The 26,329-nt window shown below is 35.9% G+C and overlaps 6 protein-coding genes across 8 annotated transcripts; 3 read left to right on the top strand and 3 right to left on the bottom strand.

Moving 5' to 3' along the window:
* Positions 1–3,900: 3,900 nt before the first annotated feature.
* Positions 3,901–7,055, top strand: LOC18098831 (GDSL esterase/lipase At1g54790). 2 transcript variants are annotated; one of them, XM_024602126.2, is made up of 6 exons: positions 4,023–4,307; positions 4,971–5,243; positions 5,641–5,841; positions 6,009–6,175; positions 6,291–6,561; positions 6,698–7,055. In XM_024602126.2, the coding sequence occupies exons 1-6, from the start codon at positions 4,067–4,069 to the stop codon at positions 6,964–6,966; spliced, it is 1,422 nt and encodes a 473-aa protein (XP_024457894.1). In that variant the 5' UTR covers positions 4,023–4,066; the 3' UTR covers positions 6,967–7,055. The 2 variants fall into 2 exon arrangements, with proteins under 2 accessions (XP_006382647.2, XP_024457894.1); XM_006382585.3 differs by lacking the exon at positions 4,971–5,243 and having other exon boundaries at positions 3,901–4,307.
* A 148-nt stretch (positions 7,056–7,203) lies between these two features.
* Positions 7,204–9,360, bottom strand: LOC18098830 (UPF0603 protein At1g54780, chloroplastic). Its single transcript, XM_006382582.3, has 3 exons — positions 8,798–9,360; positions 8,425–8,617; positions 7,204–7,600 (listed from the first exon to the last, which is right to left on the bottom strand). The coding sequence occupies exons 1-3, from the start codon at positions 9,233–9,235 to the stop codon at positions 7,353–7,355; spliced, it is 879 nt and encodes a 292-aa protein (XP_006382644.1). The 5' UTR covers positions 9,236–9,360; the 3' UTR covers positions 7,204–7,352.
* Positions 9,361–12,279: 2,919 nt separating this feature from the next.
* On the bottom strand, positions 12,280–13,182 carry LOC112325351 (glycine-rich cell wall structural protein 1). Its single transcript, XM_052452928.1, has 2 exons — positions 12,987–13,182; positions 12,280–12,839 (listed from the first exon to the last, which is right to left on the bottom strand). The coding sequence occupies exons 1-2, from the start codon at positions 13,180–13,182 to the stop codon at positions 12,280–12,282; spliced, it is 756 nt and encodes a 251-aa protein (XP_052308888.1).
* A 967-nt stretch (positions 13,183–14,149) lies between these two features.
* Positions 14,150–15,611, top strand: LOC127905327 (pentatricopeptide repeat-containing protein At1g63330-like). Its single transcript, XM_052452927.1, has 5 exons — positions 14,150–14,306; positions 14,389–14,522; positions 14,622–14,771; positions 14,854–15,103; positions 15,553–15,611. The coding sequence occupies exons 1-5, from the start codon at positions 14,150–14,152 to the stop codon at positions 15,609–15,611; spliced, it is 750 nt and encodes a 249-aa protein (XP_052308887.1).
* Positions 15,612–16,494: 883 nt separating this feature from the next.
* Positions 16,495–18,855, top strand: LOC18098827 (putative pentatricopeptide repeat-containing protein At1g12700, mitochondrial). Of its 2 annotated transcripts, XM_024600741.2 has the most exons (2): positions 16,497–16,804; positions 17,185–18,855. In XM_024600741.2, the coding sequence occupies exons 1-2, from the start codon at positions 16,793–16,795 to the stop codon at positions 18,565–18,567; spliced, it is 1,395 nt and encodes a 464-aa protein (XP_024456509.2). In that variant the 5' UTR covers positions 16,497–16,792; the 3' UTR covers positions 18,568–18,855. The 2 variants fall into 2 exon arrangements, with proteins under 2 accessions (XP_024456508.2, XP_024456509.2); XM_024600740.2 differs by having other exon boundaries at positions 16,495–18,855.
* A 360-nt stretch (positions 18,856–19,215) lies between these two features.
* Positions 19,216–24,828, bottom strand: LOC112327546 (glycine-rich cell wall structural protein 1-like). Its single transcript, XM_052452923.1, has 3 exons — positions 24,590–24,828; positions 24,104–24,322; positions 19,216–19,559 (listed from the first exon to the last, which is right to left on the bottom strand). The coding sequence occupies exons 1-3, from the start codon at positions 24,777–24,779 to the stop codon at positions 19,216–19,218; spliced, it is 753 nt and encodes a 250-aa protein (XP_052308883.1). The 5' UTR covers positions 24,780–24,828.
* Between the last annotated feature and the right edge of the window lie 1,501 nt (positions 24,829–26,329).

Genomic DNA, 26,329 nt, shown 5'->3' with positions numbered 1-26,329 from the left:
GCATGGCATTGGTTTGTTGAAGAAGACTCATGGTTTAGCACTTCATAATTGTTTTTACTTTAGTTAAAAAAGGAAAAAATAATTTAAAAAGAGGACACGTGTCTCACGAGAAGTGGTTTGGAAAACAAAATAAAATGATCGGAGGTACGGATAGGGGTGGAGGCAGGGGCCAAGCCAAAAAAAAACATTGATATTATGCCCCAAGAATAATTTTAAATTTTAGGGCCAAAACTATTAAAATTTAAGTTTCGGCCCCTCCTAGAAACAAAAAAAATTGGCCCTCTTAAAAAATTCCCCGAGTACAAAAACCTGGAAAGAGGTCTATTTTATATATATAAAGAAAAGTTCATGGTACTCAAATAAATAAATAAAAAGTTTAGAAGCTAAATTTATCCAGTAATTTAGCCTTTTTATTTAGCTGCATATGATTACGCTGACGATCAGGCAAACGTGCTCCATCATCTATGGTTTAGGACATATCTATTTCAAGGAAGCAGCGAGGATTCGATTTTCCAGGACAGGGTATTATCCGAGGAAGTAGATCGGAGATTATAAGGAACTCTGAATTTATTTATTTTTTAGGACATACCAGAGTAGTTACCGGAGACGAACGGTAAATTTGCTGATAATTTGATGATCCACCTTCAAATCATATAACCCCTTTGTTTTTAACAATGCACGAGTTTCCAGAGTCTGACCTTTGTTTTAACATGCACGAGTTTCCAGAGTCTGACCTTATTTACTAAAATCTGGATGTTTATTGATGGCTTCGCTACTATTCACCCATACATAAAATATTGGGAATGATATTGTATATTTTTTTATATTTTATTTTGATTCTTAAAATTTTATTTTGTATATTTCTAATTAAAAGTCAATTACTTTTAATTTCTTAGTTGAGGGTGAAATTTAAAAATAAGAGATTGGAATGAAAAAAACATCAAACATGAATAGGGTGTTAAAAGTTTCGGAAAAACTATATTTTAGTCTTTTAACTTTAAATATTATACAATTTTAATATCTTAATTTTAGTATAAAAGTTTATTTTTGTTATTTTTTTAGTTCCTGATTGAAAGAGAAAAAAGAAAAGAGAAAAGTCATCAGATTTCAACGATATAGAGAGAAAAGTATCGTTGATATTGATTTAAACCACCGAAACAGTCAATATTTATGTCAAATAGTTTTATTTGATGAGAAAAATTCATATTAGGTGTTTTTTTACCTTGAAAGCTTGTGAGAAACTAGATACGATCTCGGGTGGATTTTTGGTTTCGAGTTGACTTTCGGTTTTTGTAATGGTTTTTTTTATTTAGACTATGAATAGGTTTATCAAGATTTTTATGGTGTTTCGTAAGTGTTTTGCTTAAAAAAAAAATTAAAAAAGATTTTTAACTTGATTTTTTAGTAACCACAACAACTAGAATGTAAACAAATAAGGTAACACTATCGTTTGATTTATTTTTCAAAAAATTTGGGGCAAACCTACACATAACCAAAAAAAAAAAACACTAATAAAATAAGCCAAGCTTATCAGCCTAGCTTGTCAGGCCAAGCCACACATAGCCTTTGTTTTTTTAATTTTTTTTTAAATTATCCAAGGTCATGTATCTAGTCTTTTCTGTTTGACGAGGGAAATAATTTGTGGATCGAATTTATTAGCATTATCGTGCCAGCATGGTGGGGCTCACATGGTTGGGAATGGATTGGTGCTGTATCCATTGAACATGGCATGATTCTAATAAGGACCTTGTATTGGATAAAGAGCTGTTTTTGTCCCTGAGAGGAAAAGGGAAGGTAGAAAGATTTGATTGGTTTTTGGAACGACATGGAATACTGAATGAGATTGAAAGGGAGAATAGACAGGGACTTTAATGAAAAGAGCTTGAGAAAAGAACCTTCAACATTGTATGAGTCTCACGACACAAAATTAAATTTTGAATTAAACACTAAGGTTCAAACACAGCCCCCGAGCCTACTCCAAATAGCTAGGGTTGAAAATCTTATATAAAAAAGTAAATTCTGATTATTCGATAAAAATAAATATTTAATAGACTAATTCCTTGTTTCAAAATACATATTACTATTCATTACATTAATATAATTATTATTTTACCTCTTGATTATTTTATCTTTTGCTTTTATTTCATGGACAAAATGATCTCTTTAGCATGACATAAATATTATTTAAGGATTATAAAAGTTATTTTGATAATTGTATTTTTTAATATATAGTAAAATTACTAATATAACCCTTGAATAAAATAATTAAGTACCTTCTATACAAGGGTATTTTTATATTTTACAGAATTATTAAATTACTACATTACTCTTACAAATCATTTTTTTTAGCCTTGGTTTCATGGGTTGTTCGTTAATATAGTTTAGTTAATATAGTTTTTTTGTCAATATAGTTTAGTCCTAAGGGTATTTTTGGTTTTTGCACAAAAAAATAAAAAAAGTTGTTGACGTGTGTTTCACACGTATCAGCCACTCCCCGCCTTCTGGTTATGCGTGCGGCTGGCTCTGATGATTTTAACCGCGATTCCACCATATCATTTGATTCGTCTCGGTGCCTTCTTCCTCTTTGGGTGACGTGTGTATGGTGGTTTGGCCTGAAATTATTATTTTTTTCTTTCTTTCTTTTCCTTCCTTTCTTCCTCGGATTGTGTGCTGACCATGCAAAAAATCATATCAACCTTTTATTTATTTTTTCTTCTGATTCAATCCATCTTCTCTTATTTGTAATTGTTTTATTTACATCGATTATATATAATTAGATTTTATTTTTGATTTCATCCCTGGTCATTCGATTTTTTTTTCAAGTTTGGTCATTATTTTTTCTAATTTTTATTTATTTTATTTTGAATCATTTTATAGATTGATTTTTTCTTTTTCAATTCCACCCCTGGGGATTTATTTTCATTTGATTTTCATGTCAAATGTGATTTTAATTTTTTTAATTGCTATTTTTTAATTATTTTTTTAATGGATTTGATTTTTATAATTTCATCTCTAAGCATTTAATTTCATTTGATTTTTCCCTAAACATTTAATTTTTATGTCGAATTTTTTCCTAATTCTTTTAATTGTTATTTTTTTGCTTGGTATTTTTTTATGATTTTTTTTTCAATTTCATCCCTTAATATTTATTTGATTAAGAATCTTACTTTTTTATTTTTTTGGGTTTGCCTTTAATGAGGTTACCCCGGTCTCATGATCTAGATAATAAATTTAAAAGATTAGCCTGAGTCGACTTCTGTTTTTTTTTAAATTATTTTTTTTTAAAAAAAATTTCTAGTGTTTTTTTCACTTCCCTATTTATAAGGTCATCCTAATTTCATGTTCCACGTCATGTGTTGATTTGTTGACCGAGTTGGTTGCCAGGTTCGCTCGAGGTTTTTTTTGTTATTTTGTTTTTGACAAGTTTTTTAAATTTATATTTTTAAATTAACTTATAATAAACTTCTTGATGGTATAAAATTTCATAAATTGTGAGTTTTTTAAAATTTAACAATATTTATAATGTTTGTTTAAATTTACTTGATTAATTTACAAATATTTTTAATTTCATCTAATCTTTAAAAAATTACGGAACGTTGTGTAGACCTCGTTTTGGCGGCTCAAACAACTGTTTCCTACCTTTCTTGCATTGATTTATCATATTAAAATTGTTCAATGCCATTAACTCTGTATCTGACATCTCAACTTCTTCAAAATCTCCGGCATGACAATCACTACTACTAATTTGTGTAGTTATTCTAAAGATCTATGAGATTAATTCGGACTCTTGAGTCTTGGGGTGATGTGTGTAATGGTGCTAGTCGTCGTCTTACGCGTGCACCCACGAAAAACAATGGAGTAAAATAGTGAGGTAAGGAAGCAACACTCCCAAGTATGCAATACAACCAAGAAAAAGAAGGAAAAAACTTGGCTTCTGGGGCAAATGGGGCTCTCACCTTGCCTTTCCATAACTCCAAGCAAGCATTCACAATGTCCATAAAAAGCACCAAACTTCTCTAATCTTTACACACCTTCTTACACTCGTAGGATTGGAAATTAGCAGCTGATGATCATGGCTGACAGAGACATTGCTCTGCAAATTCTCACCCTATTATCCATCCTATCATCCACTGTAAACTCAATTGATTTCAATTACCCTGCAGTTTTCAATTTTGGTGATTCAAACTCTGACACAGGTGAACTTGCTGCTGGCCTAGGCTTCCTACTTGCCCCACCTAACGGACAAATTTACTTCAAAACTCCCACAGGAAGGTTCTGTGATGGCCGTCTCAATGTTGATTTTCTAAGTAAAGTTTCTATCTCTAACCTTGCCAAACTTTGCCACTTTTATTGCATGCAAAATGATTTTGTATACACTTTACAATAGCTCCTCTACTCATGTTATACCGTTAATAGTTATCAAACCGGTTCTGCCAGGCATGTTGACTTGGTAATTTGCAAACATGTAACTTGGTTCGAACTAAATATTGACTCAATTAAACCTGTGTGAACAGATAATTCATAACTTAATAGATCTAGTTAAATTTCGATAGGATTAATGATGTTAACTATAAGGATTTATTTTTAATTTTTATTTAAAATAATATCGTTTAAATATTTTAATTTTTATCTAAAAGGACATTATCTTAATTAAAAAAATAAAATAATATTATTTTAAAATAAATTTAAATTGACCCAACAAACCAACAACCAAGTCTCTATCAATCAAAACCCTTAAAGTGATATTGCTATATTTAATTTCACACCCTTAGGCAAAGCAATGCTCAATCACACATCCAAACAAGAAGATTAATTTCTCCTTTTCTTCTCTTGTGTCCCTTTCAATTAACTTCTAGGAATCTTCAATTGCACCCAATGGCCCCACCATCTTTTTTATTTTTTTTCTTTATGGTTGGTGACTAATATTTAAAGTGAAAGCTTTATGTTCCTGGTCTTTTTCTTTCATCAAGGAACACATCTCATCACCCGGCATAGCTCTCCCCTTCCAATGGCATCCAAGAACTGTATCCTCATTTTTCTCACCTTAGTGTCTATCTTCTTGCCACTAACACAATCCATACACTTCAAGTTTCCTGCTGTTTTCAACTTTGGTGACTCGAATTCTGACACTGGCAACCTTGTGGCGGCCGGCATTGAAAGCATTAGACCACCTTATGGGGAAATTCACTTCCAGATACCATCTGGGAGATACTGTGATGGCCGTCTTATTATTGATTTCCTCAGTAAATCTCCCACTTCCATTGACGATTTCATGCTTTTTAGTTCTTGATCATGTCAGCTCTGTTTTTATGCTCTGCACCCCCCTGTTTCCTCTGTTCTTTCTTCTGTTTTTTTGCTCTGTATTCCCCTTTATTCCATGTTTTTAGTATGAATAAATGTTCTTTTCTTGTTTATATACTGTAATGTTACTTTTATGCTCAATACCTATCTTTTTTAATGAGATTCTGGAGGTGTTAGCTGTTTATTGCAAGATTTAATGGAATCAGGAATGCATTTAGAAGTTATGAATCTGAAATCTTCCTTTCTGCCTTTTTCTTTCATGTTCATATGCCCTGTTTCCTCTGTTTTCAAGTATAAAGTGTTGCATAGTTTTTTTATTCATTTGGGTGTGATTTTCAGTGGATGCAATGGAGCTGCCCTTCCTAAATGCATATTTGGAGTCAGTTGGGGTGCCGAATTTTCGAAAAGGATGCAACTTTGCAGCTGCAGGATCAACTATACTTCCGGCAACTGCAACATCTGTTTGCCCATTTTCCTTCGGGATTCAAGTGAATCAGTTTCTACGATTCAAAGCTCGGGTTCTTGAACTGCTGGCCAAAGGTATGTATGTGCGTAGTTCACTCTCTTATTGCAAGCCATTGTTGAGGAAAACTTGATTGAAAGTGGCATGGATTCAGTTTGATAAAACCTAGAAAGTTAATGTCTGAAGTATTGTAAGAAGTGTAAGAACCATTCATAGATTTTTCATGTTTTACACTTTTCCACAGGCAAGAAATTTAATAAATACATCCCAGCAGAAAATTATTTTGAGAAGGGGCTATATATGTTTGATATAGGCCAGAATGATCTTGCTGGTGCGTTTTATTCAAAAACATTCGATCAAATTGTTGCTTCAATCCCAAACATTTTGGTCGAATTCGAAACTGGAATCAAGGTTAGCTCGTAGTTCTGTCCTTTCCTTTTCTTTTGATTTTTTGACAGTAACCTTTCTTCAAAAGGAAGAAAACATGAAAATCTGCTTCATTGATTGATTGGTTTTCTTGCACTAGAAACTATATGACCAAGGAGCTAGGAATTTTTGGATCCACAACACAGGTCCTCTTGGATGCTTGACTCAGAATGTTGCGAAATTCGGAACTGATCCATCAAAGCTTGATGAACTAGGATGTGTAAGTGGGCATAATCAAGCAGCTAAACTTTTCAATCTTCAGCTTCATGCTCTCACAAAAAAGCTACAAGACCAACATTCTGATTCAAATATCACATATGTTGATATCTACACAATAAAATCCAACCTCATTGCTAATTATTCTCGATACGGTTAGTATGCCTCAGTTCTCTTTAATATGAGATTTTGTTTACTCGTTTTCAAACTTTCATCATCTTCTTATCCAAAGAAATGGAGAAGTACGAGGAAAGGAAAGATATTTGATTTTGAGTGGATATAAATTTGCAGGATTTGAGCAACCCATAATGGCATGCTGTGGCTATGGAGGACCACCTCTGAACTATGACAGAAGGATTGTCTGTGGGCAAACAAAAGTTTTGGATGGAACCAGTGCCACAGCCCAAGCATGCAATGATAGCACTGAGTATGTGAATTGGGATGGAATTCACTATTCAGAGGCAGCAAATCAGTATATTTCATCACAAATACTCACTGGAAAATTTTCGGATCCGCCTTTCGCTGATAAAATGCCTTTCCTTCTCAATCTCCAGTTCTGAGGAGCTAATTTGCTTACTATTCTGTAATTATTCTATTAATTCTTTTTTCATCGTGCTAAGAATATTAAAAATTTCTGATTAGTGCTCCATGATCTAATTCTTAGCTATAAAAGCTTGATGTTGCAGACTGCAACAACAAAACCCTACTTTCTCACAGGTTTCATCTTAGAATAGTATCAGTACAATGATATGATACTGTGAGAATACGATGAAACCATGGTTCTAATACACCTTCCATGAACATAAACCAAAAATATGTACGTAGCCTCAGGTTGCAAGGTTCTCGTCGAAAACATTACAAACATTTGTACAACTATGTGCCACCAGGTTTTATCGAAACCTGGTGGAAATAATTTGAGAAACAAGTCTAGCAACAGGGTTATGATTTATTTCTTTGAAACATAAGCATAGTATTGTGCCATAGGAACAACAAAAGCAATCACCAACAGACCTCCAACCACTAGAGTGAATTGTCCCCTCTTCTCGTCTGTCTCTTCCCTGCTTTTAAAGTTGGATTCTCGTTTATTTTCATTAGCCCTTGGACCACCAGGATCTGGAAGCCCATCAATAGCGGCTACTAACCTCTTAGCACTGCTATAAATTGCTTCATTGTACTTTTCTTCTGTCGCCAAGACTGCAATTGAAAACCACAGTAATCACCTTCACTGCTCTATCTTAACTGTTGAAGTTCTTATGATCACGATGTTAAATGAAAAATGGACAAGAAATCTTCTGCTTATAACCTTAGCTCTAAGATGACATTTGAGTTTTATGTGAGCTGCAACTTGGGCAGGCACAGGTAACTTAATCAGCCTCATTTCTAAGATTAATGACATCTGAGATTCATGAGAGTTGCAACTTGAGCTAGCACAAGTAACTTAGTCAGCCTCATTTCTAAGATTAATGACATCTGAGCTAGTTCGATAATTGTATCGTGTGCAAATACTAGGAATTTGTGATCTTGATAAAAATAAATTTCATTTTAGCAAAATGGAACTATACTACCATAACAGTGGATGCTGAATAGGTGAGCACAGGACACAGAATGAATTTAGTACTCCAGGGCTTATCCTGAGATCAAATGGTACTATGTTGGAGTTTCAGGATTTAATTGGAACTCAAGATTCAAGAAATCCTACTAAACATTCCTAAACCTCGGTAGCTTTTTTGCAGCGAATGATACATGATAGCCTTAGGCCTAGAGCCTTCTGAATCCGCAGAAAATCAATATTCTTAAGGTCAAGTACTACTGATAAGATTGTTGGAAGTTTTCACTTGGATTTTATGAGGGAAAAATGTGAGATTGTGTTGAATTATGAACTGAAAAATAATATAAACTATATCTTTAGGTTAAAATTATACATGTACTTCCTTAAGCATCATGTAACGCTATGAAATAAGGAAAAATTGGAAAGATAACTACCAACTTAAAGATTGAGAAGTAAGTGCATAGTTTACCAGGTAGGTTCTCTGATACAGTGGCATCAAGAACATTTTCTCCAACTGCTTGGATAAACGCCGGCCCCCCTGTAATTGCCCCTTCCTTTTGGCTGGTCACAAGCACAACAATTCCCTTATTGTTGCCGTCTTCAATAGAGGGATACCATTTCTCCAGAACTTGGTCAGCATACTCAAAAGCATCAGCTTTGCTCTGCAACCAAATATAATCTTGATTCAATTCTGTGCATCTAATGTCCATTGAGTCAGCTTACATGCAGTTCCATTTCTTCAAATAATCAAAAGCTTGCTTCAAAAGAGTAAATATTGACCCATATTATGCTAGACTAACAACACGTACAAATCAACGAGGAAGGGATGCAAAAAGATTTACAGTAAGCTTTCTAACAGTGACGAAATTGATCTTGAAGTTCTTCCTTGATTCCAAATCAGATAACAGCTGCTTGAGATCAGACTTAGTCACTCTGCTAAGCACACCAGCATCATCAAATATATATGACTCTTTTGGTGGCCCTTCATAGAGCACATCAAATTCAGATGCTTGAGCATTGCCAGTGTACAACAGTGGGCTAAAGTTGAGTGCCAAAGAAAGGGCTAGTGCTGCTAGGCCCTGTTGGGCACGATTGAACCAGCTATTGGGTACTGACAAAGACTCAAAGGTGTGCCTTTTGAGGCTAGAAGTGATGGTTTTGGGGATGAAAGAGAGTGAGTCTGGTCTTGTTTGAAGTGAAGGTAGCAGATGGGATTTTGAAGAGGAAGGTTTTGGGTTGAGGAGAGGAGATAGAGTGTGAGAAGAAAGTAAGGTTTCCATGGGAAAGAGAGTGAGAGAGCAACAGAACAGAAATCAGAAATGGTGGACACGCAGAGGTAGATATTATGTTTTCTACATCATTTTCTGGTCTCTCTTTGGTTCAGGAATTTGGGTGGTTTGGATTTGTTTTGTTTCGGATTGGCTGGCTGGCTGTAATTTGAAATGGATAACGTCTCTCAACCATGGAAAAAACTACGAGGACACTTTGGTACATACAGGATTTCTAAATAAATTTGTGGCATCATTGGAGAAACCCGGGGAAGCGTGACAAATTAAGTCGAGGTAATTTGGTTTTTTTAATTGATTTAAATTTAATTAATTTTTTAATTTTTTAAAATAATATTAAAATTTAATTGATTTAGATTAACTCATTTAATTAATAACTCGAGTTTTATGTTAAGCAAGTTAATTTAAGTTGATTCAAATCAATTTAAAATAATATTAATTTAAGTTGATTCAAATCAATTTAAAATAATATTATTTTAAGATTTTTTAAAAAAAATTAAATTGATATTTTTTTAATTTTTTTTTAAAAAACCAAATTAGATCTTATGTGAGTTTTGATTAGATTTACCGGTTCATAAACTGATTTCCTTGATTGAGAAAATTAAATTTGATCAACTCTTAATTTAATTCAAAATAAAACTTAGCCTGAATTAATTTTTAAATCTGCGAGCTATTAAACTAACCTGCTTAACGAATTCGAATTTTATAACAATGCTTGTTGAGTGGAAGACAAAGCAAAAGTTGGAAGGATAATATTTTCAACCCAACTTACTCGTACAATTAAGGGGTGGTTTTGATTGCAGTAAATGTAATGGTTTCAGTTCTTGGCTGAATCTTCCTCACCTTCAAAGTCTGTTCTTTCCACCGTTGCCAATACAAAATCTTGGTTTCAGTTCTATGGTGATGGTTTTTCCATCAGGGTCCCTCCTCAATTTGAGGACATCATGGAACCAGAGGTATCTTTATCCTCCTTTATATTGTAATTTCACTGTTTTGCCTTTATACTGCATGCATGTTTTTGACAGTTACTATTTCATGTTTGATTGTTATCAATTTTGATAGGTAGCTATGGATATGGTGTTTTAGCCACCATTGCTGACATTTTGCGCATTTTATTCTTATCAAGGGAATGCCTTGAATTGGCATGTAATTTTAATTCTTTGGGTTTTAAAGGATATAGGATGCTCCAAATTGACAATTGGTGATAGATTTATCAAGTTCTGTAAGCTAGAACTTTTGAGATTATTTCAATTTTTCTTAGAATTGATATCTTGATTGAGGGAATGTCAAGTATTGTAAAACTTCGATCTGCTGTTATTTCACTGACACTCTTCTGCAGGCATCACCAGGCATCTGGTTTTGCAGGTTTGTCAATCGTGTGCTTTGGCAGCACACCTATACATAGCTTAGGAAAACAAATCATATGGCATATTAAGGACCACATTCTTGGAAGTATTGCATAATAGACATGTAGGAGGACCTAAGACTAATGATTGATCAGCTTCTCTGACTTACAAGCGTCTTTTTCTGAGTTTATAATCTTAACTCCTGTCACATGATTATTCCAGATGTTACCCTATCATGCAAATATCTAAGCCAAATACTAGTTAGTTTCTCCTGCCAAGTTACGTGATGGTCATGCCTTGGCAACTTCAGGACTCAGAACTCATGTTTTAACCATGTCTTGACTCGCCTATTGAACTTGAGAGTAAAGCCTCACGTTCAAGCTTTGGGAGTTTGGAATTGTAGCATAAGAAAAACAAATAAAAACTTTGTTATCTGAATCCTGATACCTAATGAACCTAGTCTAGATACTGCTACTTTTTAATGTTTTTTTCCAGTCTTTCGGTTGTCTTGGCATTCCTCTCACTACACTGCTTTTTGATGCAGTGCGACCTGTTGCATAGTGGATTGAGGAAGCATTCTAAGCAAGCCACGAGCATGAAGATTCACTTTCACGCAATCCATTATTTGATCTGAATGGTAATGGTCAGCTATCAGCAGCTTACTGTCATCGACGGCATACAGCTTATAGAGAGGAAAATCTTATTTGAGGGATGTTTAATTTTCGCCTTTGTGTTTGTATTAGGGAAGTTCTTGATCATATGGTCATAAAATCTCTAGGGGAACACATTTTTTCCCTCGTTTTGCACAAGCATTATGGGGTGAGTTCTTTTCAGTTTGAATCTTGATTCGTTCAATCTCAATGAACACTCAAAATGTTGTGGGTTCTTCGTCTAGTTTCTGTACTCCATGAGCAAAATTAATGCTTGTAGACGATCGATTGGAATGGTCATGATCTTTATGTCATCCATCTACAGCTAGCTTTATATATTGTGATATTAATCTATATATATTAGCAATGGATCGACAAAAGTAAGGCTTGAAACAGAGAGTTTAACCCTCATAATTAAGTGATCATTAACTAAACTTTCTTTAATTTTCCTTTTCTTTTATTTTTCTGGAGATTTGTTCGGCAACATTAATGCAGTTTGCTCTGATGCTGGCTTCAAGTCCAAACTACCATATGCTCACCAGTCAAGAGGCGGCTCACTGTTCATCTTACTCTTAAACATGGAGGTCGGGCCTCTCACTATCCTCATAATTTATTCTGAAATCGGGATTCTAGGCCGAATACCATATGATATTATGATTGTTTGAGTGAAATCTCTCTGTTAATTCATACCCAGATAGTTTGTGGACATTGAAGAACTTAATTGCTATTCTCTAGGTGCTTAGATTCTGAAAACAACTGGTAAGCTAATGATTATAGGAAAAAAAGAAAAGAATCATTTGCAAGATTGCTTTGGAACACATCTCATTTTCATATTAATTTCTTAGTTACATTACATAAGCCTCGATCTTAATCTTAATCTTAATCTGGGAACAGCAACTACAATGACAAAGTATTTTATGAGAACCGAAGTTACAAGAGAAGGTGGAAAAACTGACATCACAGAAGGTGATTAATTAGGCTTCAAGCTAGAAATCTTCTGTTTTCCTTTAATTAATAAGATTGTTTTCAAGGTAAAGTATGTTTAATGCCTGCCACTATTACCACTGCCAGAACCAATACCAGATCCCTGGCCGGCACCTGCACCAACGCCAACTCCTATACCAACGCCAATTCCAACTCCAAATCCTCCACCTGCTCCACCACCACTTCCGCCACCTAAACCACCACCAGCACCACCTCCTACACCTCCACCAGCACCAAATCCACCTCCATGGCCTGATCCTCCACCTAGGCCTCCACCTCCTCCTTCTCCTCCACCAGCACCACCTCCAAGGCCACCACCACCTACACCACCTCCAGCTCCAAAGCCCCCGCCATGACCTGAACCACCACCAATACCACCACCACCACCACCTCCGCCTCCTCCTCCTCCACCGCCTCCAAGACCACCGCCTCCTACACCACCTCCAGCTCCAAAGCCCCTGCCATGACCTGAACCACCACCAATACCACCACCACCTCCTCCTCCTCCTCCACCACCTCCACCAGCACTGCCTCCAAGACCACTACCTACACCACCTCCTGCTCCGAAGCCCCCACCTTGACCTGAACCGCCACCGATGCCTCCACCACCACCTCCCCCTCCGCCACCTCCACCTCCTCCAGCACCACCTCCGAGCCCGCCACCTACACCACCTCCAGCTCCAAAGCCTTCACCATGACCCGACCCACCACCAACACCACCTCCACCTCCCCCACCAAAACCTCCACCAACACCTCCTCCAGCACCACCACCTAAACCTCCACCTCCTCCTCGTCCCCCTCCACGTCCACCACCACAGCCTCTTCGACCAAACCCACAGTTATCGTCACCAAACCTAGTTTTGTCAAGTTTGTCATCACCAAGAGTGATAGCACTCAAATGAAGAACAATGCACAAGAAAAGTAGAAGCAAATAAACCCATTTTGAAGACACAGCCGCCATTAATGCAACTTTCTGTTTATGCCAAGTTAAATTGCTAGCTAGCAACAAGCTTCTCTGCAATGTTTGCTTGCTTTGTTTGCAAGGAGAAACTCCTTTATATAGGGTTTATCCAGTGGCCAATTTGGCAAGTCAACCAAAGAGAGCTATTGATTGGTGGGTTTATGTCACGCGTTGGTACCGTTGGGGAGTGGCGGGAAACTTTAATGCTCGAATGGAAGTCAACCACGGCTTCATCTTCTTACATAAATTGAACCACAGCTGTTTCAAATGATCACTTATTCTCACTTAGTCCCTCCACTTTTGAGAAATAATAAGTTAGTCCTTCTTATTAGAAAAGAAACCCATATTTTTTATATATATATGAAAAGGAAAAAAACCATACTTAATTCTTATGTTTTATATCCACTTATAACTAAATTTGTGGCGGTTGTAGTTCTTCGTTCCCAAAAGATGTTAAAATATCATTTTATTCCAGAATTTACTTATAATGAAATTCATTGTTCTTGTCAGTTATAAGTGATGTCAGAATTCCATTGCATCCTAAGTGTTTTATATTTATTTTTTAAATATATTTTAAAATAAAAAGTAATTGTTATTATAATTTCAAACACTATTTTAATTACTGGAAGACATATTATTGTTTTAATTATAGGAAAATGTATTTTTTTTATCTTATAATATTCACATTTATTTTAGGAAATTAATATAATTTTTTTTTAATTTATAATATACCCTCTAGCTATAAAAACATTTTAAAATTAAGAATTTAAATTTTTTATTTTCCTAGCTTTAGAAAATTTTAAAAAGGAATAATGTTAAATTTAACAAATTTATTCAACATAAGGATAAGATAAATGTAGAGTTTTTATAAATATGCCTAAGTAGGATCCGTTTACATTTTTTTATTCAAATTTATTCAACACGCTGTCACTACACTACTCAAGATGCAGTTGAGTTGTTTAGTGAGATGGTGCTTGGAGGGCATGAGCCTGATGTAATTAGCTATAGTACAATCACAGGCAGCCTTAATTTGTTAACGACGCCATGGAATTCTTATCTGAAATGGTACTGGATCGGGGCATTCCACCGGATGTCGTTACTTACAGTTCCATACTCCATGCATGGTTTTTGCAATTTAGGACAACTGAATGAAGCTACAAGATTGTTCAAAGAAATGGTTTCTTAGGGATGTTATGCCAAATACAGTGGCGTTCACTGTTTTGGTTGATGGACTCTGCAAAGAAGGGATGGTTTCAGAAGCTCGGTGCGTCTTCGAAACAATGACTGAAAAAGGTGCTGAGCCAGATGTTTACACCTACGTACACTGCCTTGATGGATGGGTATTGTTTACAGAACCAAATGGATGAGGCCAGAAAAGTGCTCGACATCATGGTTGGCAAGGGTTGTGCACCAGCGTCTTGATCAATGGATATTGCAAGAGTAGAAGGATGGACGAGGCAAAACCACTCCTTGCTGAAATGTCTCATAAAGATTTGACTCCTGATACTGTCACTTACAGCACTCTTATGAAAGGTTTGTGCCGTGGAGGTAGAGTTCTGGATGCGCAAAAGCTTTTCAAGGAGATGCATGTGTTCTTCTGGCCTGCTTCCAGATTTGATTGCCTACTCAATTTTGCTAGATGGCTTGTGAAAACATGGACATTTGGATGAGGCATTAAAAACGCTAAAGGCAATGCAAGAGAGGAAAATTGAACGTGATATAGTCCTTCATACCATTCTCATTGAAGGGATGTTTATTGCTGGGAAGCTTGAAGTTGCCAAGGAACTATCTTCCAAGCTTTTTGTGGACGGAATGCGACCCACTGTACAGACATACATCAAGGGACTTCTTAAAGAGGGGCTGTCAGATGAAGCATACGAATTGCTTAGAAAAATGGAAGATGATGGCTTCTTGCCGGACGGTTGCTCTTACAATATTGTTATCATTAAAGGATTTCTTCAAAATCGGGACTCATCAACTGCCATACGACTTATCAATGAAATGGCAGGGAAAAGATTCTCGGCAGATTCTTCTACGTTTCAAATGTTATTGCTTCTCAATGAACTGAGTTTTTTTTTTGATCAAGTGCTGTTGTAGGCTGCTGTGCCTATTGCGGGTCGTCAACTTTAGTGACTGGTTTGCATCACCTGGTAGTCACTATTTTGCGACTTGTTTTGACACTATAAGCACACTCTTTGGATTAGATAATACTTGACAGAATAAATAGAGTGAAGCTCTATATACAGAATCAAGGAGAAACAATACTTTTCTTCTGTAATTTTCAAGTAGAAAGAAATGTCTGCTGTGATTGAAGCCTTGCATCGATAACAGGATTTCTCTGATATACACCAAAAGAATGTTGTGATGCAGATATTATCACTGCCGCAGAACTCCTCCTGTTCAATTTCCCTGGAAAAAAGAAAGAATAAGCGCTCTAACCCTGAGTTAAGTCATAAAATCCCCAGATATGAGCTAGAAGCGATTCATTTATTCTCATCTACATGGTATATATATCAATATATAGACGGTGACAGTGTGATTCTGTAGCAACAGTAAAATGCTTTGACGAAGCTTTAGCTTTAAAGCTAGTTTCGTTATTTTTTTAAATATTTTTTTTATTTAAAAATAAATTAAAATAATTTTATTTTTTTATTTTTAATGTTAGTATATCAAAAAAATTTAAAAATACATCAAAAAATTTCAAACAAAAAAAATTAAATTTTTACATAAATGCTTTTCAATTATAAAAATAAACAAGGCCTTAAATGCGTTTTGTTATAGATGTGAGGAGAGATTATAGTAATTGTTCGAGAGTGTAGTAAATGTTGTTTTTTAAAGTATTTTTTATTTTAAAATAAATTAAAATAATATATATATTTTATTAAATTTATTTTTAATATAAATATATCAAAACAATTTAAAAATACATATAAAAAAATTTAAAACTAAAAAAGTAAATTTTTTTAAAAATATATTTACAACACAATACTAAATATCACCTTCACCATCATATCACCTTCAAGTTAAATAAGAAGAATTAAAGTTTGATTTATAATACATTAGTATTATATTAGGTTTACGGTGGAGTTGTTGCAAACTGTATTTTTAAAAATTTTAATTTTTTTTTATTTAAATTAATTTTTTATATATATTCTTATATTATTTTGAGGTGCTGATGTTAAAAATAATTTTTAAAAATTAAAAAAATTTTATTTTAATATATTTTTAAATAAAAAACATTTTAAATTATTATCATTATCATCGTTTTTCAGAATTTATTTTTTTTATTCAACCGCAGCGGGCAGAAAAATAATGGTCATGTTAAATGTAGAGTTTTTCAAGGGAAAAAACAGGGCTACTCAAGATTTTTCTCATCTGCAAATTGGGCGGTCCGATTATTTATTAATATCGAATTCCATTATTTCGGCCTTCAAATAGAAAGAAGACGGCGAAGTTGACTACCATCTCCAGCTTTCAAAGGAGGCAAAGGAACAGCGAGAGTGAGAGAGAGACCAGCAGCTTTTTAATCAAACAATGATGATGTTCATGCGGAAAGGCGCTTTTAGAGCTACGGCTTCTTCTTCTGCTATTCGGCTTCTTCTTCAACAACATGTGGAAATGGGTATCTTTCCTTTTCCTCCTAATTTCCCTTCTTTGTCATTCTTCAAGCATCACCACATCACCACTTCTGCTTGTACTCAGAAACCTTCTTTGCCTCAAAAAAATTGTGGGTTTGTTAGTAATACTAGCAATGACATTAGTATTGATGATGCCTTGACTTCATTCTATCGCATGGTCCGCATGAATCCTAGGCCTTCTGTTGTGGAATTTGGCAAATTCTTAGGGTCCATTGCCAAAAAGAAACAGTATTTCTCTGTTGTCTCTTTGTGCAATCAAATGGATTTGTTTGGAGTTACCCACAATGTTTATTCTCTAAATATATTGATTAACTGCCTTTGTCGCTTGAATCGTGTTGATTTTGCTGTCTCTGTCTTGGCTAAGATATTCAAACTAGGTATTCAACCTGATGCTATCACATTCAATACACTCATTAATGGGCTCTGCAATGAGGGGAAGATTAAAGAGGCAGTAGGATTGTTTAATGAGTTGGTACGGAGAGGGCATGAGCCCAATGTAATTAGCTATAATACTGTAATCAATGGTTTGTGCAAAAATGGCAACACAAATATGGCTGTTCACGTGTTGAAGAAGATGGAACAAAATGGGTGCAAGCCAGATGTGGTGACATATAGTATAATCATAGACAGCCTTTGCAAAGATAGGCTAGTTAATGAGGCCTTGGAGTTCTTATCTAAAATGGTGGATCGGGACATTCCACCAGATGTCATTACTTACAGCTCCATACTCCATGGTTTTTGCAATTTAGGACAACTGAATGAAGCTACTAGATTGTTCAAAGAAATGGTTGGTAGGGATGTTATGCCAAATACAGTGACTTTCACTATTCTGGTTGATGGACTCTGCAAAGAAGGGATGGTTTCAGAAGCTCGATGCGTCTTCGAAACAATGACTGAAAAAGGTGCCGAGCCAGATGTTTACACCTACACTGCCTTGATGGATGGGTATTGTTTACAGAACCAAATGGACGAGGCCAGAAAAGTGCTCAACATCATGGTTGGCAAGGGTTGTGCACCTGATGTACATAGTTACAGCGTCTTGATCAATGGATATTGCAAGAGAAGAAGGCTGGACGAGGCAAAAAGATTACTTTTTGAAATGTCTGAAAAAGAATTGACTCCTAATACTGTCACTTACAGCACTGTTATGAAAGGTCTCTGCCAAGTAGGGAGACCTCAGGAAGCTCTAAATCTCTTCAAGGAGATGTGCTCTTCAAGCCTTCTTCCAGATTTGATGACTTACTCAATTTTGCTAGATGGCTGCTGCAAACATGGAGATTTAGATGAGGCATTACAATTGCTCAAGGAAATGCAAGAGAGGAAAATCAAACCTAATATCGTCATTTATAATATTCTTATTCAAGGCATGTTTATTGCTGGGAAGCTTGAAGTTGCAAAGGAACTATTTTCCAAGCTATCTACGGATGGAATACAACCTACTGTACGAACATACAATGTCATGATCGGGGGGCTTCTTAAAGAAGGGCTGTCAGATGAAGCGTACAAATTGTTTAGAAAAATGGAAGATAATGGCTTCTTGCCAGACAGTTGCTCTTATAATGTTATCATTCAAGGATTTCTTAAAAATCAGGACTCATCTACTGCTGTACAACTAATTGATGAAATGGTTGGTAAAAGATTTTCTGCAGATTCGTCTACATTTCAGATGTTATTGGATCTGGAATCTTATGATGAAGCCATATGCCGGTTTATGCGTGGAAGCTCTCAACATAGAAAAATGAAGTGAGTTTTCTTATCAGGTGCTATTGTAGGCTGTAGTGCCTATCGTGGGTCATCAAGTTTAGTGACTGGTTTGCAACACCTTGTAGTGTGACTGGTTTGCAACACCTCTTATTGTGTGTGATACTGATACACAATGTATCTGTTTATAATTGACATATTGTATGATGGCTAGTCTTATTTTCCATGGTGCTATAAATTTTATAAGTTAATTTAGGTATTTTAGATTTTGAATCTGTACCTGTTGTTTAGACTTGTACTAATCATAATGAAGGGAATGAGTTAGAAATGGGAACTTGATGATTCTCATGATCTTGTGCAATTAGCCAAGTTACACCGGGTTTTATTGGAGCTGATTTGGTAGGTGTTGTTCATAAGGCTGGTGATCTTGTTGCAGGTATAATAGCTTAGCTCATCTATGTAGAGAATTTAAATATTTCGAAAACACTCGTATGTGTAAATATAGAAGCCTCAATCTTAATCTGGGAACAACAAATTACAACGACGATAGTGTTTTATAAGAACCAAAGCTACAAGAAAGTTGAAAAACTCTCATCACAGACAGAAGGTGCTTGATTAGACTTCAAGCTTATAATCTTCTGCGTTCCTTTCATTAATTCATACACTTTCAAATTGCGAAGGATTGTTTTCAAGTTCAATGTCTGCCACCATTACCACTGCCAGATCCCTTGCCTGCACCTGCACCTGCACCAACTCCAACGCCAATGCCAACGCCAATTCCAACTCCAAACCCTCCACCTGCTCCACCACTGCTTCCCCCACCTAAACCACCACCAGCACCACCTCCTACACCCCCACCTGCACCAAAGCCACCTCCATGGCCTAATCCTCCACCACCTCCCCCTCCACCGCCTCCGCCCCCACCAGCACCACCTCCAAGGCCACCACCTACACCGCCTCCTGCCCCGAAGCCCCCGCCATGACCCGAACCGCTACCAATACCACCCCCACCCCCTCCTCCGCCTCCACCACCTCCTCCTCCACCAGCACCGCCTCCAAGACCACCACCTACACCGCCTCCTGCCCCGAAGCCCCCTCCATGACCTGAACCGCCACCCACACCTCCACCACCTCCGCCTCCACCTCCTCCAGCACCACCTCCGAGCCCGCCACCTACACCACCTCCAGCTCCAAAGCCTCCACCATGACCTGATCCACCACCAACACCACCTCCACCTCCCCCACCAAAACCACCTCCTCCACCAACACCTACTCCAGCACCACCACCTAAACCTCCACCTCCTCCTCGTCCCCCTCCACGTCCACCACCAAACCGACCACCACAGCCTCTTCGACCAAACCCACAGTTATCGTCACGAAACCTAGTTTTGTCGAGTTTGTCGTCACCAAGAGTGATAGCACTCAAATGAAGAACAATGCACAAGAAAAGCAGAAGAAAAGAAACCCATTTTGAAGACACAACCGCCATGAATGCAACTTTCTGTTTATGCAAAGTTAAATAGCAAGCTAGTAACAAGCTTCTCTGCAATGTTTTGCTTGCTTTGTTAGCATGGAAAAACTCCCTTATATAGGGTTTATCCAGTGGCCAATTTGGCAAGTCAACCAAAAGAGCTAGTAATTGGTGGGTTTCATGTCACGCGTTGGTACCGTTGGGGAGTGGCGGGAAACATTTAATGCTCGAATGAAGGTCAACCATGACTTCATCTTCATATGTATAATTGGGGAGCCAATGATCACTTATTCTCCACTTAGTCCCTTCATTTTTTGATAAATAATTGACTTTGATTTGCTCAATAAATGTTTCCCGGACTCTCCCAATGGTCCCAACGAGTAACATAAATTTGCACCATCAATACTTAGAGCTCCTTTTGTTGACTTCGCCGGTGGATAAACCCAGAATAAGGGAGTTTTCCTTATGCAAAGAAGAGAGAGAGCGAACATTGCAGAGATATTTTCTTAGTGTTTTACGTTGAAAAAAAATTATTTTAATTTATTTTTAAATAAAAAACACCCAAAATAAGAAGTTACTCACTCTTAAACGGTCACTTAATCTGTAACAGAATTGTTGCAGTGGGAAAATGGGTTTCTTTTATGTTCCTTTTATTGTTCATTGTTCTTCAGTTGACTGCAATGGTTCTTGCCAATGACAAACTAGATAAAACTAGACTTCGTGATGATAGCTGTGGTTTTGGTCGAAGAGCTATGGTGACTGGTTTGGTTGTGGAAGAGGTGGAGGACTAGGAGGTGGGAGCGGGGGCATTGGTGGAGCAGGAGGAGGTGGTGGTGGAGGACTTCACTATTATGACCTTAATCTATTTATTAGTTTTTATTTAATGGATCAAATTCAGTGACAAAAGAGGTTTGAGACAATTAAGGTGACCCTCTTTCTTCTTTTCTCTTTGATATTTTTGCAGAAGGCTTCTCTGTGCTATTTCAAAAGGCATTGTATCTAGTTATTTTAAAGGTATTGAATACAGGAAAGGTAAATACCTTAGTCATCTTCGATACGCAGATGAAATTTTGATTTTTTATACGTAGTGACTACACTTTATTTACTCATGCTAAGAGTATTATGAGATGGTTTGAGTTGGTTTACAAGTGAACTTCAACAAAAGCTAGCATTTCGGCCTGTTTTTTCCGGAAAGTTTAATGAGTCAACTTTTATTCAGTGGAAGTAGGGTTCAAAATATAAAATATAAAATTTTTATTTTTTAATAATTAATTTACAAAGTTTCTTAGATATGATAAATTCATAAAAATAACTTCTAATAAGCTTAAAATATGTTAAAAAACATAGTGTAAATAAAATAAAAATATATGTATATTTTACACTTTCTAGTAAGAGGATCAGAAAGTTTGCTAAGGTGGCCTAACAAGTCCTGAACTTTTCTTTTTAGTTCTATCTTTTATCTTTTGTTGTTGTCTTTTTTTCTTTATGTTTTTCTTTTCTGTTTTTGTAACTTATAATTCTTGTTTGTCAGGCCCGTACTGGCATTAAAACTATCTTATTTGTTATATATTTTATTGATTATTAACAAAAAAAAATGTTAAATAACTATAAATATAGTTTAGATTACTAATATAAATTCAAATTTTTAAAAAATATTACGCAGAGGATCAGAGAACAATTTTTTCACAAATTTTAACCCGGAATAGAAAAATACGTTAAGAGATTCCAAATAAAATTTCAGTCCGGTCCAAATAAAATTGGTCGGTATGTGATTTTACATCGAAAATCTGAATTTTTATGTTCCATCCTTATATGGATCGTATCAGTTATCCTACTAAATCCTCGAGACCATTTATTTATTTTAAAATATATTTTTTTTTCCTTGTTATCATTTATTTCATTTACAAACTTATTATTATTTCATGGTAATGTTACCAATTTTTAACCGAGATTTGCAGCAACACTTTTCCATATAATTATTTCTTAATTGTTATTTCTCATTTTAATTATAATTCTTCAGAATTATTTTCTCATTCTAAAAACATGTGTATTTTAAATTTTTGTAATTCTTCTATATCCATCGAAACCCATTATCGGTTTCGCCGATGTTATGAATTTTAAACTAAATTTCTTAGTCATTTTAACTTCATGAATACCTTTAAATTTACTTATGGAGGTCATCCTCTCCATTTATACATCACATGCATTTTTATTTCCATCATTTATTTATTTCTTTTCATCTTGAGTTTCCATTACTATCAAAATCTTATTACCTCCGATCCTATGTTTACGCGGTGGTTTACAGGTTAAGAGAGTCAACTAGAGCCAACATAAAACTAAAATTGGTTATTATTATATTTTTAAAACCTGACTTGAGAGTCAACCTGGAAAAAGGCTCGGGTCACGGGTTGACCGTTGACTCAGGTTAACGCAAGGATAACAAGTGCTTAATATTGTAGTTTTAAAACCTGACGCAGAGGTTAACCCGGGTAAGGCAAAGGTCACGTGTCAGGAGGGTTGACTCATGTCAAAGTAAGGATAAAATTTGTTATCATCATAGTTTTAAAACCTAACTTGATGACTGACCCGGGGCATGATCTGGATCACGGGTCGGGAGGGTCAACCCGGGTTGATCCACTTCTATTTAAAAAAAAAAAACAAAAAGAATCAAAGCAATCTCATTTTGATCTAAAAGAAATTTCTTAAAAAAAATTCTAAAGGTTTTTTACCCAGGTTTTATCTGGAGTCGACCCGGGTTTTTGACTAGGTCAAATCTAGTCAATCCTTTGTCTATTTTTTCTTAACCCAAACCAGTCCAAGCCCCAAGTTGATCCACCGGGCTAATATGAGTTTTATAATAATAATTATTATAATATTATTAAATTCAATATTTAATATAAACTAAAGTTAAAAAAATAATAACTTATAATTATTTGTTAAATATGTAATTTTAACATAAATATATATTAAGGGCAGAATAATTTTTTTCATGTTTTATTATGTTTTATCTATTATAACCAAACATGATATGTAGATAATCAATATCTTATACACCACAATCAGACACAATTTTGTTCTCGGTTTTTGTCTTTTTTATTTCGAGATAGTAACTAAATATTATCTTACATCCCCAAGATAGTTATCAAACATTACCAAAAAGTTAAAAAAAAATATCATTCATATGTTAATTCTCAAAAAATGATCAAATCAACCAATATCTTTATTCATCCATCTCCATGACAAGAATAAACTAATTTGACCATAAGAGTATTGTAATATGAGGGGAAAAAAAAAAAAGAGCGAATGAATTTCTCTCATTCCTCTCTTAAGATGGATTGATCATCTCACTAAGCAACAATCTCTAAACCCAACTTCTTATACCCCTTTTTCTTATAAATTACTTCAAATTAATGATAGAGAGGAGGAGGAGGATCAGTGGTGACAGCAGAGGAGGTGGATAAATTACTTAGGAGCCAAGTTATTGGATGGGTTGGGACTTGAACAAAGGGTGAAAATACAGGAGGAGGGCACTTCTCCTTGAGTATTTATAGCATGGAATTTGAAAATATAAAGTTCCTGATAGGGCCGTGTCACAAATGCTGAAAAACTGATCTACATTCCCTGCAAAGGTAAAATGGTTTGAGTGAAGTCTCTGTGTTAATTCATGCCTGGATAGCTAGTCTGTGGACATTGAAGAACTTGAATGGTACTTGGATTCTGAAAACAATTGATTATAGGGAGAAAGAGAGAAGAAAAGAATGCTTTGGAACACAATATTAAGTTATTAACTTCTCAGGTACATTGCATATATAAACCTCAATCTTAATCTGGGAACAACAAATTACAACGACGATAGTAGTGTTTAATAAGAACCAAAGCTACAAGAAAGTTGAAAAACTCTCATCACAGACAGAAGGTGCTTGATTAGACTTCAAGCTTATAATCTTCTGCGTTCCTTTCATTAATTCATACACTTTTAAATTGCGAAGGATTGTTTTTCAAGTTCAATGTCTGCCACCATTACCACTGCCAGATCCCTTGCCTGCTCCCGCACCAACTCCAATTCCAACGCCAACGCCAATTCCAACTCCAAACCCTCCCCCTGCTCCACCACCGCTTCCCCCACCAGCACCACCTCCTACACCGCCACCAGCACCAAAGCCACCTCCATGGCCTGATCCTCCACCTACGCCTCCACCACCTCCCCCTCCACCGCCTCCGCCCCCACCAACACCACCTCCAAGGCCACCACCTACACCACCTCCAGCCCCAAAGCCCCCGCCATGACCCGAACCACCACCAACACCACCCCCACCCCCTCCACCACCTCCTCCTCCACCAGCACCGCCTCCAAGACCAACGCCTACACCGCCTCCTGCACCAAAGCCCCCGCCATGACCCGAACCTCCACCAATACCACCACCACCCCCTCCTCCACCTCCACCGCCTCCTCCCCCACCAACACCGCCTCCAAGACCACCACCTACACCACCTCCTGCTCCAAAGCCTCCACCATGACCCGACCCACCACCAACACCACCTCCACCACCCCCACCAAAACCACCTCCCCCACCAACACCTCCTCCAGCACCACCACCTAAACCTCCACCACCTCCTCGTCCACCACCAAACCGACCACCACAGCCTCTTCGACCAAACCCGCAGTTATCATCACCAAGCCTAGTTTTTTCAAGTTTGTCATCACCCAGAGTGATAGCACTCAAATGAAGAACGATGCACAAGAAAAGTAGAAGAAAAGAAACCCATTTTGGAGATACAGCCGCCATCAATGCAGCTTTGTGTTGATGCCAAGTTAAGTAGCTATCTAGTAAAAAGCTTCTTGTAATGTTTGCTTGCTTTGTTATCATGGAGAAACTCCCATATATATAGGGTTTATCCGGTGGCCAGTTTGGCAAATCAACCAAAGAGCTATTAATTGGTGGGTTTCAAGTCACGCGTTGGTACCGTTGGGACAGTGGCGGGAAAATTTAATTCTCAAATGGACCACGGTTTCATCTTCATATATAAATAAAATTGAACCACAGCTATGATTGGGAGCAAATGATCACCTATTCTCACTTAGTCCCTCCATTTTTGAGAAATAATAAGTTAGTCCTTCTTTTACAAAAAAAAAAAAATAATCCATATTTCTTGTATGAAAAAGAAAAAATGATACCTAATCTTGTGGTGGTTCTAATTAAGTTATCATTGTGATTAAGAAGTCTCTGCTCCCAAAAGTTATTTTTGGTTAGTGTTGGACAACAAAGTAGATTTATAAAAAGTATTAAGAATATATATATTATGAGATAGCTTTAAAGTAAATTTATATATTTTTAAAACATAAAATATAGAGAGACATATCCTCACTATTTTAGTTTCTTAGCATTGATTTTGAATTCAGTTTAGCCTTTTTTTTTTGTTATTATGTAATCGGTCCTTAAAATTGTTAGAAATTTAATTTTAATACCAAATTTTATTTTTTTTATTTTTAGTCTTTTTTCCGAAAGAAGAGAGAGAGCTCACTGGAATCTAGTATAGAGAGAGTCGTCATTGGCGATAATTCCAACCATAAAAATGGTCAATCTTGAAGTCAATGAGTTTCATTTCATGAAGGAAGTTTCACCAATATGTTTTTTTTTTCTTCTCCTTGCCCAAGAAGACAGATCTGATCGTGAAAATATTGTTAGTTTTAGATTGATTTTGATTTTTTGAGATTTTTTAGGTTATAAATAAGTTCATCAAGGTGTTTTGAGTTAGAATATGTTGAATTTTTTTTTATAGCAAAAACAAAACCTCATAACCCTATTTTTTTCGATGAGCAGAGGTCACTAAATTCCACAAAAAGCAAACAATACGTCATTTGTTATTTTTTTTTAATTTTCATACATGTTATGCCACTATGCTAACGTGTTTGGGCTCTTTTTAGTTTTTTATTTTATTTTATATTTGAATAAAAAATAAACATAATATAAATATGTTATGGGATAGTTTTGAAGTAAATTTACCTAACCTCAAAATAAAAAGCACAGGGAGACAAATCCCTGCTATATATCTTGATCTTAGACTTTCAAGCTAATAATCTTCTATGTTTCTTTCATTAGTTAATACATATATATTAAACTTAAATTGCAAAGAATATGTGCGGGCACGGCCCCTTCACACTTTAAGAAGTGAACAAATTTAAAGCTTTTGTGATTTAATCTCATGAAGGCTTTTTCCCATCCTTATATGCAGATCTCCATCGATTTTTAAGTCGATATGAGCTGGTTATGCATCCTCTTCCTCTTAACATTTTCTCAGTCAAGTTTTCATTTTTGGACCACTACAGATTAAACAG

Source organism: Populus trichocarpa, chromosome 5 (genome assembly GCF_000002775.5).
Source record: "Populus trichocarpa isolate Nisqually-1 chromosome 5, P.trichocarpa_v4.1, whole genome shotgun sequence".
Classification (NCBI taxonomy): domain Eukaryota; kingdom Viridiplantae; phylum Streptophyta; class Magnoliopsida; order Malpighiales; family Salicaceae; genus Populus; species Populus trichocarpa.
This window is presented reverse-complemented; position numbering and strand designations above follow the sequence as displayed.